This window comes from Populus nigra, chromosome 17 (genome assembly GCF_951802175.1).
Source record: "Populus nigra chromosome 17, ddPopNigr1.1, whole genome shotgun sequence".
NCBI classification, from domain to species: Eukaryota; Viridiplantae; Streptophyta; class Magnoliopsida; order Malpighiales; family Salicaceae; genus Populus; species Populus nigra.
The window spans coordinates 8999956-9013198 of record NC_084868.1 but is presented as its reverse complement, the minus strand read 5'-3'; the positions used below and the strand labels follow the sequence as shown (position 1 = coordinate 9013198).

At 33.7% G+C, this 13243-nt stretch overlaps 1 protein-coding gene across 1 annotated transcript; it reads left to right on the top strand.

The window, feature by feature from the left end:
• The first annotated feature begins 2910 nt into the window (after positions 1 to 2910).
• On the top strand, positions 2911 to 4018 carry LOC133677309 (NDR1/HIN1-like protein 1). The gene has a single exon (XM_062099258.1). It carries the CDS (start codon positions 3118 to 3120, stop codon positions 3745 to 3747), a length of 630 nt encoding a protein of 209 aa, XP_061955242.1. The 5' UTR covers positions 2911 to 3117; the 3' UTR covers positions 3748 to 4018.
• Positions 4019 to 13243: the final 9225 nt, after the last annotated feature.

Below are 13243 nucleotides of genomic sequence, written 5' to 3'. Positions count from 1 at the left end.
TTATAATAATTCATAAAAAAAGAAAAGGTAAAACTCAATATGCCTTTTGCATGGATTGGTGGGAGGTGGGAGTACTTTTTCTCTAGCTTTAACCACCACTTTTAGACGGTCTTGTATATCAGCAAACAATTCTGAAAGCCTTTTAAATTTCTAATTGCGGTGGCTAGCACTCTCCTTAAAATGTTAATTTCAAATAAAAGCCATTCTTGGGAAGGTTCCGACGACTTCTTCAGGGAAAGAGGGCAAAATACTTCCATGTAAAGAAACTGTTGAGAAAGGTTATGAACTTTTAATCTCATAAAAAAAAAAAAGGGTTATGAGCTTTTAAGCCGTAAATAGAAGAAGAAAGATAAAGGGAGAACTTTCAAGCACAATTTGGAGTCCAAATGCATTTATTCCCATAAAACCTTAATTTATTTTTGTGAATTTTTTCTATATTAAATAATTCTTCGATTCTTTTCCCTTGCAATCACGTTAGGCTTTGGCGGGTAGCCATAAAGTATATTCCAGAACCCAGAAAAAAAGTCGGTAAGATGAGATGGGCAGCTTCTTCGTTATTGGTAACTGGGCCCCGAGTATATCCTTGATAGTACACGTGTCCCTTTTTGGTCCCTCTGGGCATTGATCGGTGATGAAAAGGACGACCGATTGAACCATACTCGTGCAATGGTAAACGCAAACAGTAAATGGAGTCACCATCACGAAAGAATGGAAATCCAACGGTTGAGATTTCATTTGTGTATTGGGCATCTTTATTTTTCTTTTGTTGCCTTTTTGTCTTCCTAAGTTTGATTGACAAAAAGGCAACTTCCCTTTGTTGCAAAGGAATGCTCGCCAATAGCATGTTTGTTTGTTTTTTTTCTTTTAAAAAATATGATTTTTTTTAGTATTAATTAATTTTTTTGATGATTTTAGATAGTTTTAATATGTTAATATTAAAAATAAATTTTAAAAAATAAAAAATATTATTTTAATATATTTTTAAATAAAAATATTTTAAAAAATAACCATTATCAAAATACTTAAGTTATCTGACGGTCTTTGCACCTTTTTGCATTATTGGCCAAACTTTGGGAAAATGCAGGCCATAATGTTAATGTTATGGGATATTAATATGGTTTCAAGATAAACACCAATTATTTACGTTATTATACTAAAACACAAATTGAACACGAGGCATATTAATTTATTAATTAACTAATCATTTGGGACACATTTATCCCGAAAATACAAACATGGATTTTCCTAAAAGATTTAAAATCGGTAGCCAATAAATATAACTTGAAAAGGAGAGAAGATAATCAAGACAACATAGTAATTATTTTGCTATGACGACTATTCTATTTTCTCCATCTACAAGACACAGATTGATGTCGGAGTCTCAACGTACACAGTAATTAACTAGATGAAATAGATATTTCATTCAATTTTCAGTTCTAGTTGACTATATATCCATGGACGTACTTGTCAAGCTTTTTTCGTAGCTTAGATAAGAGAAACCGTGAACTATTCTAATACAAGAACTTGCACTCAAAATATATATATACACATACACAATCATTTTCATGTCCATATCAATTTTATGAGCAAAATTTAAAGTACTTGTACCGCTCACCAGATTATTAATCCTCATTACAATCCAGATGAAGTCAATTTTTTTATTAATATTATAAAAATATTTAAATATTATTAATATTTATTTATTTTTTCTGGTAAAAAAAAATTTAAATCAGACTGATCCGATGTGACTTGATTGATTTTGTAGGTTCAAAAGCAACACAGACAACCTGTAAAAACATGGTTTGACTAAAAAAAATTCAAGATAACATCTTGTTTTTTTAATATTAAGATAACAATATATTGGATTGCCTAGGTCAACCCGAGTTAATATGTTAAATTCGTGACTCGAGTTATGAGACTATGAAAACTTTATACAAAACAAATCAAAACAAATTATGAAATGTAATTCTCAATTAACCAAATGTTGAAGAATAAAATTAAAAAAATCAATTAAAAAAGAATTTAAACCCGCAACCTATATCATGAGACTTGGACAACCCAATAAAAAACAAATTTAATATTGAAGGACTCATAACCTAGATCATGAAACTAAGATGTTGAAGGACCAATAACTCGAATCATAAAATCAAGATAACTTTTTAGAAAAAAAAAACATCCTGATTTAACTAAGGTTAAAATATAAAAACCCATATCCCTGATTATGAGATTAAGATATCACCATGTAAAACAAATTAAAACAGATTATGAAGATTAATTTCCAACTGATTCAATATTGAATGATAAAATTACAAAAAAAATCAATTAAAAATAACAAAAAACAACACGAGTCAACTTAGTTAACTCGTTAAGCACAATTCCTGAGTCATGAAACCGGAATAACCCAATGGAAAGTAAACAAAATAAATCATGAAGCCTTATTTTCAATTAACTCAATATAAAAGGATGGAATTGAAAAAAAAATTGATTAAGAAAAAGAACTTGAATCAATCGGGTTAACCCACCAAACCTGCAATTCTTGTCATAAAAGTGAGATAACCTAATAAAAAATAAATATAATATTAAATGATAAAATAAAAAATAACATTGATTGAAAAAAATAAATCACTTATATGAATAAGATCAAATAATTTTTTTTTTATTGTGAATTACTATAATAAAACCCACATGTTTTAGTTTATAGTATAATAATAATAATATAATTATTATAAACCAAAAGTTCTCAAAAATATCTTGGGTTACAATGGTAATTACAAATACAAACCTTATACTAAGTTTTTTCCCCCCCTACATTTCGAGTAAACAAATTAATCTCAGTAATTACATCAAAGACTAACCGAAGACCTCCCAAGTCCCACCACTACTACACAAACTCGAAAAAAAATAAAAGCACTAACCACCACTTCTTCTCGCAAGATCTTAATATAAACCCAAACACAACGCGTTTATCGCACGGCACCGTCAATGCACCCCCACACAAAGCAAAGAACCCAACCTCTCTACCTCTACCTCTCTTGTTATTAACTCCACACTTCCCTCAGAAACTCTACCTCACATAGCTCCTCCTTTTCTCTTCACTTCACCACCACCACCACAACCATGTCATCCAAAGACTGCGGCAGCCACGGCCACCGACGCCGAAAAATCTTCCGTCGAATCTTCGCCGGAATCCTAATCTTCCTCCTCATAGTCCTCATCATAATTCTCTTAGTTTGGGCCATCCTCCGTCCTTCAAAACCAAAATTCATCCTCCAAGATGCTACAGTTTACGCCTTCAACGTCTCATCTCCAAATGTTCTCACTTCCAACTTCCAAGTCACCTTATCCTCTCGCAACCCCAATGACAAAGTCGGGATCTACTATGATAAACTCGATGTTTATGCCACATACCGTAACCAACAAATAACTCTACGTACTGCCATACCTACTTCTTACCAAGGACACAAAGAAATTGATGTTTGGTCCCCTTTTATCTACGGCAGCGCCGTGCCTGTATCTCCGTACAATTCAGTTGCATTAAGTCAAGACCAAGCTACAGGAACTGTGTTGCTGATGATCAAGATTGATGGTCGTGTCCGATTCAAAGTTGGAACCTTTATTTCTGGGAAATATCATTTGAATGTTCGGTGTCCTGCTTATATTCAGTTTGGTAGCAGAACCAGTGGAATCATTGTCGGTGAGAACGCCATTAAGTATCAGCTGGTAACAAGATGCAGTGTGAGCCTTTGAAGGGATGATACAAGTTCAAGATGGTAAAACGCTATAACGCCGTTAAGTTACTATTTTCTTTTTTGGGCACTCTTTAATATTTTTAGTTTAATTTGATGTATTATTATTATATATGGAATTGATGATATGGCGTTGTCTCTGTTTTATAGATTATATATATACACGAGGGGATCCATATGAAACACTTTGAAATTGAAAGTGTACATTTTGCTAATGTGAATAAATTGAAGAAAAATCATGAAATATTGAAACAAATAGCAAAGTTACGATTTCTGTGTGTGCAAGTTGTGTGAATATTTCAATTTCTTTTCTTTCTTTCTTTCGTATAGTTAGCCATTAAATGCGAGATCAATAATTGTTTGTTGATATATATGAAGATAAACAATTGAGTGTCTATAGTGGAGGTTGTCGAGTCGTTGTCCATCGTTTTTTATTTTATTTTATTTTTTAATGCAATTTTGTTTTTATTGGTGCTTGCTTGTTGTTCACTCTCTCTCTTCTTCTTCTTCTTCTTCTTCTTTCAGTCGGATATTTAAAGTTATGAAAAGGGAATATTTCGTCACCCATAAGCGATTCTTCTATATACGCATCTTCTTTTTCTAATGCTCATGATTTGCTTTAGAGATACCTTTGATCTGGATTTTAAGATACAAACGATTCTTCTTCTGTTTCACTGCTGCGCGGAAGCTGCTATGTACATTAGCTGGGCAGTGTTGCGACGGAACTGTTGCATTAATTTGGGAGAGTGAATGCATTTGTGACTATGAGTTTGCATGTTACTAAGATTTGTGTTTTTGAGCGACTTTAGACTATTAGGTGAATTGTTTTACTTATGGTAAAATCTATCATGTGAGGAGGCCATTTGCAAAAGGAAAAATTCAATAAGGAGGAACCATATTGGGAAATTAAAAATAAACAAATAAATAAATGCCGTCAGATTAGTAGAATAGTTATAAGCCAGCAAGCATCTTGACCAACAACCAAATCGGTGGAAAAATAAAATACACCACGCCACAATAGCTGATGAAGGAGACGAAGTCGTGAAACGATTTTTCTATGGAGTGGCCTACCATGGACATGTGCATAAAGGGTCGTTGTGAATAGTTTAGGCCTTTCAAGATGGAGAAATTTAGTCTCTACCTAACGCATGCTAAGAAAGAAAGGGAGTTCTGAACGGTAATACAAACCCAGTCGACAATAAGCGAGATTTTAAAGATATTAGAGCTTGGAGGAGGCGTTCTTGGGGGTGGGTGCAAGGTCTCCATGGCTTTAGTGGCGGTCCTTGTCATCCATCACCACCTCTTACGTACGACTACTTAATAATGGCGTCATCGAAAGGGATTTCTTATGCCAATTCTTAAAGTGATGGGCTCTCTTTTCTTTTTTATAACGAATCACAACTTAGTCCACCCAAAACATTCTTAAGGCTAGGGATATGATGGTATGATATGAAGTGATGATCTTCTCTGTAGCATTCATGTGCCATAAAATCTTGTGTTTATCAGTATTCTGGCCGCCTGATAACCCTTATCTGTTCTTATGTATTGGGTGGAAAAAACTAAAAAGAAAAGGAAAAGGAAGGGGGGGAAAATAAAAATTGACAGAAGAGAAAAGAAAAATCAGAAAAAAGTAAATAAAAAGGAGAGTAGAGAGAGAGAGAGAGAGAGAGAGGGAGAGGGCGTAGCAACCCCTCGTTCTCCAGCGACGATAGATCGCAGCACAATTGACAACTCAATCATCCTCCACAACCACCACGTTGCGGCCCCCACCCTTCACCGAACACCAACCCAAATTCCCCCCATTTTTCAACCGACGGAACTCTCATTCTCCTATATTTCTCAACCAAAATAATCCCCTTCATCGATGGTCTAGCAATACACCATAACCACCACCAACGCTGGCAGCAGCTCCAGCACAAACCACCACCAACCCACCAAATCAGCAAGAAGAGAGAAAGAGAGACATAAAACCAAAAAAAAAAAAATTCAAATCTAGAAAGTTTATTTTGATTTTAAATTTTTAAATTGATTAAAATGTGTTTTGGGGTTAGAAATTAATATATGAAGGATCTAGAAAAAAAATGTATAAAAATAAGTTGAATTTTAAATTTCAAATGTCAAAAAACTTTGATTCTAATTTTTTTTATCACTACTAGCAAACAATATATCATTCATTCTTATTTCTTTTAAAGCTAGGCACACTTGGCCTTTTTTTTAAGAACAAGTGTGTAGGTATAACTTTGCAAGCCTAGTCATGCCTTTGTCGTTCTTTGAAGTCCGAACGCAGCTAAGCTTCACTCTTTTGGCTCTTTATCAATTTTATTTATTTATTTGTTTTTTATTTTGTAATATTTTAAAATATAATTATTTTCAAATAAAATAATTAGAATTATATTTTAAAATCATTGGATATACCATTCTTTTCAAATGAGATTAGAGGCTTTTTATAGTGATGTTATTGATTGATTTAAGAATAATTATATAAGAACTTAGTATGCATAATTACTTTTAAGAAATTTCTCATAACTATAAAATTCCTAGCTTTTTAGTCTTTAGTTATTATTATTATTATTTACACTTATCTCAATTTAATTATCCCTTTATTTTTTCATTAAATTGCATAAAACATATCAAGATATATTTCTTTTTTATTTTTTTATTAAAACTTGTTTTTCATGATAAGTTTTTATTCAAAAACACATGGTATGAATAAAAATGTTATGGTTTTACACACACACACACACACATGAACAAGGAAAGAGAATTTTAACTAAAAAAAAGCTTGGCAAAAATTCATAAGAAAACAATTTTACCCGACACAATGTTATTTAGATTATTTCTTAAAGAAGAAAAAAAATCATGTCAAAGGTGTTAGGTTTGGTGCCATTAATGTGAATGCATCAACTCATATATGCAACAACCAATAATGGACAACACCATCCATTAATAAAGAAAATAAAACAGCCAATAAGAGTTGCAACTTTTACCAAGTTAAGTTGAAATTTGGCAAGAGTATTTGTCATTGATGTCTATAAATACAGGCACCATTGGAGAGCAATATATGAGCAAAAATTGAGAGAAGAACGCAAGGAGAGAAATAGAGAGAGGTTGTCAATGACAGTAGCCCTACTGCTTTATGCAGGAGTGTATGAGTGACAAATGTGAGTTGATAATCATCATCCTCTATAGATGTGTAAATGTGTACCCCTTCTTTATCTCTAATAATATAGATTGCTCCATGGATGTAAGCTATTTGTTGAACCACGTTAAACAATGTGTTTGTGTGCTCAGCCTCCAATGAGTAATAATCATGAACATCATTAGTCCCCCAACAATTAGTATCAGAGTATTGTTCATATTGGTGTTTGATCTTTTTTCAAAAATGAAAATGGTCCAAGAAATGTTTTGGATATACCACCACATAGAAGAGATCAAGACGAGCATGCTAGTGAAAATAGCGTAAAATTATGACGTGAGACATAGCCGTACGCACTAGCACACACAAAAATAAGCTTGTCCATACGCGCCAACGCACCCCATTTGCCTCATGCATCTTATTTGCTCAAATGGGTTGACCCGACCATTATACAAGAAGACCCAACCTATATGACTAACCCAAATCAGGATGACGTCATAATTATATCATCATGGCATCAACAAGAACTATTGATATGCCATATTATCGACCAATCAACATCTAGTCAGGTGACGAATCCTCAATATGGGTCCTACCATCCACATTAGCAAGCTATAAGCAAAGTCGTATGAGCCGAGCCAAGCTAAGCTGTGAGGCGAAGGTTAGGATCTAGTGTAGTTAATCCTACATGCAACTGGATTTGAGATTGAATTTGAGCTATTCATCATGCCAGAATTGTTTTGATCAAAATTTAGCCATTTAGAATGTAATTTTTTATGATTTCATACTTGTTTCTAGCTAATTTGATCATTTTTTGTGCAACAGTATGATTCAATGGTTGATATTTAAACTGAAAGTGGTGGTTGTGAATTAAGAAGAAAAATTGCCTAATAAGAAGGCATCTAAAGGTCATTGTGGTGATCAATTAAGAAGAAGAGGAAGAGGAAAAGGAGGGAGAAAAAAAAGTCACACATGTTAGCTCAATTACGTGTGTTGAATTGCTAAGTGGGGATTTTAGTGGCCTTGAAGAAAGGTAAAATTAGAATACTCTAGACACTCGTTCATGTGGAGTGTGGAAAATCAAGGTTGTAAAAAATTGATAAAGACCATTTTTTATGAATCTGAAGCACTGGTAGTCTCGCTAGATGTTGAGAGATCAAGTAGATAATTAGGATATTCTAGATCACTTGTAAAGGAAAGCCACAATATAGCTAGTAAATGGTTTTAAATGCGGTGTCGCACGTATGCGATGTCGTGGCGATCATCCACCACTCTCATGGGAAAATGGAATGGTTTATCTGGAATCTCAATTTAGCCCAACCATATAGGATTTTAGTTCTAGTTAAAGGGGATTGGCGAAAGGAATCTCAGTTTAGTCCAACCACACGTGCAACACCGTGTGTAGTTATGCACAAAATCAGTCTATATTTATGCAATTAAACCTTTGTTTTGACCAAATTAACTCTAAAAAATTATAATTTAACCCTAGAACTTTAATTTCTTCTAATTAAAGCTCAAATTGACTTCAAAATCAAATTTTATTTTCATCAAACCTTCCATAAATACAATTAAATCTTCAATAAAAATTAATTGAGTCCATGAATATCTGATTTTGGACTTTTCTTCCTCAAATTGACTTTTCTTTGTCAACAGGGCTCTTATCAGTCAACATAATACTGTTAAATTTTAATCTTTGTATTTTTGAACCTCCTCAACCATTTTTTAACCATTTTTTCGAGTGTTCTGACATCCTCTTTTCACTGTTTTTTTTTTTTGCATTTTTCTTCCGAATATATTTTTGATTTTTTGCATTTTATTCTTTTTTGTGCGAGGACCAAAAAATGGGTTACAACATGTGGAAAGACAATATGATCGATATATATGGCCTAAGAAGTTATATCTAGGAGATTGAGTTTTAAGCGGGACCGATGTGACCCTTCCAATCTTTTATAAGAACTAACAATTTGTAATGAAACAGTTGTAAACTAGCAAAATGATAGAATAAATGAATAATTGAGTTTTGTATGTTAAAGGATATGATGGAGCAATGATTTCTCCAAAAAGCTAGATTTGATTGCTGTGATTTCTTGAGAATAGAATTGATGAAGACCATGATGATGGAAGATAAATACAACAAGGAGATAAAGATTGACACCCTATTTTGACCCAGACAGGTGTTGTGATAGGATGAGCTACTATCAAACATAAATGAGGAATATGGAGAAATCCTAGTGAACATAAATTGCACGAGGACATATGAAGATTGTGCAGGAATACCCATGGGATCCAATGAGGTACTACAACGAGACAATAAGAGCAAAGAGAAGATGTGCGGAGCTGAGACTATGTTAATGTTGTGAAATTAAAAAGATCTCTTGTGTTCTTAATGAAAATAATAATGAAGACATTTTCAATGCATGTAAGGATGAAAAGATGAGTTGTTACATAAACACTAAATTGAAGGGGTGCAAACGCTTATGACAAAAAGCGAAGACACCTTATTTGTGAAGGTGTAGATGAAGTTGTCAAGCATCCCGAGTGAATAGGTACAAGTACGATGATATAAGGCGTAAAAGCTCCTAACATAGAAATCAAAATAAAAGATTAGAAGGAGTATATCGCAACTCTTTTTTTTTATATAAAAAGTGGCAATAATCTCTTCAGTAATAAACATAATGGTAGAGAATCTTAGATCCATTTTGAGGCATCTCAAATAAATAAGGATGCGGCTACCTCATGACAATGGGTGAAGACACCTCAGAAAAAAGGTGTGAGGGTCATGATCTGAGACCAAGTTTAGATCACCTAGAGCCGATGTTATGGCTAGATATGAGTGGACAAGGGTATGGATAACTATTGGAGTGGCTATAACGAGTATAAAGACTAGTGTTGAATTGACTTTCATGGGTATTTCCCCCATGCTAAAGATCCACGAGTTAGAAAACATTAGCTTTTGACAATAAGTGGATGACATGTGAAGCATTATGTCGTGACTGCTAGGTATGATGCGTAGGTTATGGGAACAAGTTGACTCTTGTCAAGGTGGTGAGCTTGGTAATGACATTATAATACTTAGAATATGAAATTAAATATGGATCAACCTTTAATGGGCTACCCTAATGGTTAAAGGTGGAGAGTTAGTTGGACTTTTAGGACTAAAAGGGAGAGACTCATAGAGAATTAAGGTGTGGTTATAAGGGTGGAATAAAAGGCATGCACAACTCCTAAATAAGTAAACTCTTGAAACAATGGCAAACTCATGATCACATTGAAATACTCAATTAATTATTTGCATTCAAAAATAGATATTTTTTCCTGAGAAGGTGCTGCCAATCTTGATAAAATGCTTGGTAAATAATTTTAGGTCGAGCATGATTGATAAGCTCGGTGGGGAATGTTATATGTGTTAAAGACAAGCGTTAACACTCTTTAAATGTAACATGGCAGACCATCTAGTTGTAGTGATCCTTTGATGTGAGCGAATGTGTACTTTAGTGACTCTGGTGATTGAAAGGTTTGGAAAGTATCTAAAAACTTGGCTGAAGATGCTCTCAAAATGATGAGCTTTGAAAAGCTGCAAGATGCAAGTATGTGATAAAAAAAGTAAAGAGGATGATTAACCCATATAAATGGCAAAAAGAGTGATTGTTAGGTTTATTTTCATTAATATGAATGCATCAACTCACATGTGCAACAACTAATAATGGATGGCACCGTTCATTGACAAATAAAATGAATTAGTCAATAAGGGCTACAACTTTCAACAAGTTAGGTAGAAGTTTGGTAAGAGTGGTTGCCATTGATGCCTATAAATAGAGGAAACATCAGAGAGAAAAATATGAGCAGAAATTGAGAGAAGAACTTGAGGAGAGAAAAAGAGAGGAAGGTTATTAATGGCAAAGACCCTACTGTCTTGTGTATCAGTGTGAGTGAGTAACAAATATGAGTTGAGTGATGTTGTTATCTATTTTTAGATCCCCACACAAATAGAAGAAAATACAAAAAAAAAGTAAAAACAAAACACCACAACATGGTGCCATTTTAAACGGCAATGTGCTTCTTCTTCTTCACTTGGATGTGTAACAGGGGAAGAAGAGTTTTTTATTTTGATTATTCCACCCGCTTTTCTCCTTTTTTTTTCCCTTCCACTTGCACAAACCCTGACAAAACCCATACCCACATGCCGTTGCCACCATGATGAAGAAAATCAAGGGAATCATGCCCCTCAAGCAATTCCCCATTACCCACCTTACCTTGCATCGAAGTAGGGGTAAGGTGTCACTCTCCTCTTGTACTTATAAATACCAAGGGAGGTAGAGATGAAATGGGGGGGGACAGTTTGGAACGATGAAGATTGTTTTTTAATCCAAAATATAGGGAGATTTTAGATAGAGGTGACAGACAAAAAAATAAGAGGGACAACTAAGGAAACTTGGGACGAATGAATAGAGGATTTGGGGACGAGAGAACAAAAAAAAATATAGGTTAGAGAGAAGAGAAAGTAAAAAAAAAGGAAACGAAAAGAGGTGGGGAAGATTTTGGGAGAAGATACAGAGACGAACAAAACGGGGAACATAGGAGGGAGTTTTGTTGAGAGAGAAAGATTTTGAAAAAAAAAAGAAACAAGGAGATAAAAGGGGAAACATTTTGAGAGGATCAGAAAGAGAGAACCAGGGAGAAGAGAAAAGTTATCAAAGAATAGAGGAGAGAAACATAACAGAATAGAGAGAAGGAAACACGGGACGATAAAAAGAGAGAGGAGATCAGAAAGACAGAAACAAGAGAGAAAGGAGAAAGAGAAGATAGAAGGACAAGGGGGATGAAACAAAGACAGAGATACGAGGAAAAGCAAGCAAAACCAGAAGAAGAGAAGGCAAAAAAAAAAGAGATTTGTTTCTTTGCACGGAGAAGAAGAAAAACCAGAGCAGAGCCACCATCACTCTGTTTCATTGCCGACAACATCGCCACAATGAGCCACCAGCATCACCAACACCACCAGCAGGTTAGCTCTCCTCCCTTATCCTTCTTCTTCTTCTTCTTTATTTTACCCTACCTCCACTGTTCACGTGAACAATGGAGAGTTATTCAACTGTTTACTAGGCCAAACATTTAAAAAAATATATAAAAACTTTTTTCCAAAACTCCTTTCAAATTTGTGATTTTTCCATATATTTTTCTATCAAATTTGCTTAATATTGGTTTGTATTTTTATACTATAAAGATATGAACCCGGTATTAAAATACTTGGTTTTCTCTGAAATATTGCGAAAAAAACAAAAAAAAATATCATGTTTTCATTCATATGACCAAGTCTCTCAAAGATAAAAATCATATCATATTTTCATACAATAAAAATTCAAAAAATATGTTTTAGCATGCATTTTGGACTTTAATAACTAGTTTATTAAAGGCATGAGAACTAGGCCAATATTTCAAAAATACCAAAAATAATTATTTTGTTTTCTTGTAATATCTTGGATTACGAACTTACACGTAAGATATATTCTTGATATTAAAAAGGTAGTTCTTTTATGTATAAACTTTAGAGCGGTTATGTTTTACCTAATAAGATAAGAATCTTCTTACCGAGAAGAACTTCTCTTAAACCTTAGACAGATCAATAATTAGAAAACACAACAATACATTGACTTATATCAGACAATTAAACAATGTAGCTTACCTTAGGTAAGGTGTGTTTGAGGTGTTAATATCTTCCATTTACGCAATCAGTCCTCGTGCCCGATCTCTGAGACTAGTTAGAGTTTTTACTGATCAAAATATTATGTGGCGACTCTCATTCCCTCATTCCACTAATTAAAGACAAAAATTCACTTTCTCTTCATTTCCTGATTACCTAGATAAATACCAATACCTAATAAAAGTGGAAGATTCGTCGTAACGCCGCACACATGCGACAAGTGGGTTGACAATCCTCCTCCTCCATGGATGTATAAATGTGTACCCCTTTTCTACCTCTAATAATATAGAGTGTTCCATGAATATAGGTAATTTGCCGAACCATGTTAAACATTATGTTTGCATATTAAGCCTCCAACATGCAATAATCATGAACACCACTAGTCCCTCAACAAAACACACGTGTTCCATATTCTATCACGAAAATAATTTCAAGTATCATGAAAAACTTTCTATACATTAAAAAGTTTTTATGATTAAAAAAATAAAATTAAAATATCATTTTTTTCATCTGTTTACAAACTAAAATAAAAGACAGTAGCATAGTGCGTAGCATAGTGCGAACAATGGGAATAAGTAAAACTCAAGAGCGATGTTGAAAAAACCATGGGTGTGCTGAACAATTTGAATAGTAAAATACAAGATTTCATGGTTATTCATCATC

Coding starts and splice junctions, on each gene's coding strand:
- LOC133677309 (XM_062099258.1), top strand. CDS start 3,118: ATGTCATCCAAAGACTGCGGCAGCCACGGCCACCGACGCCGAAAAATC.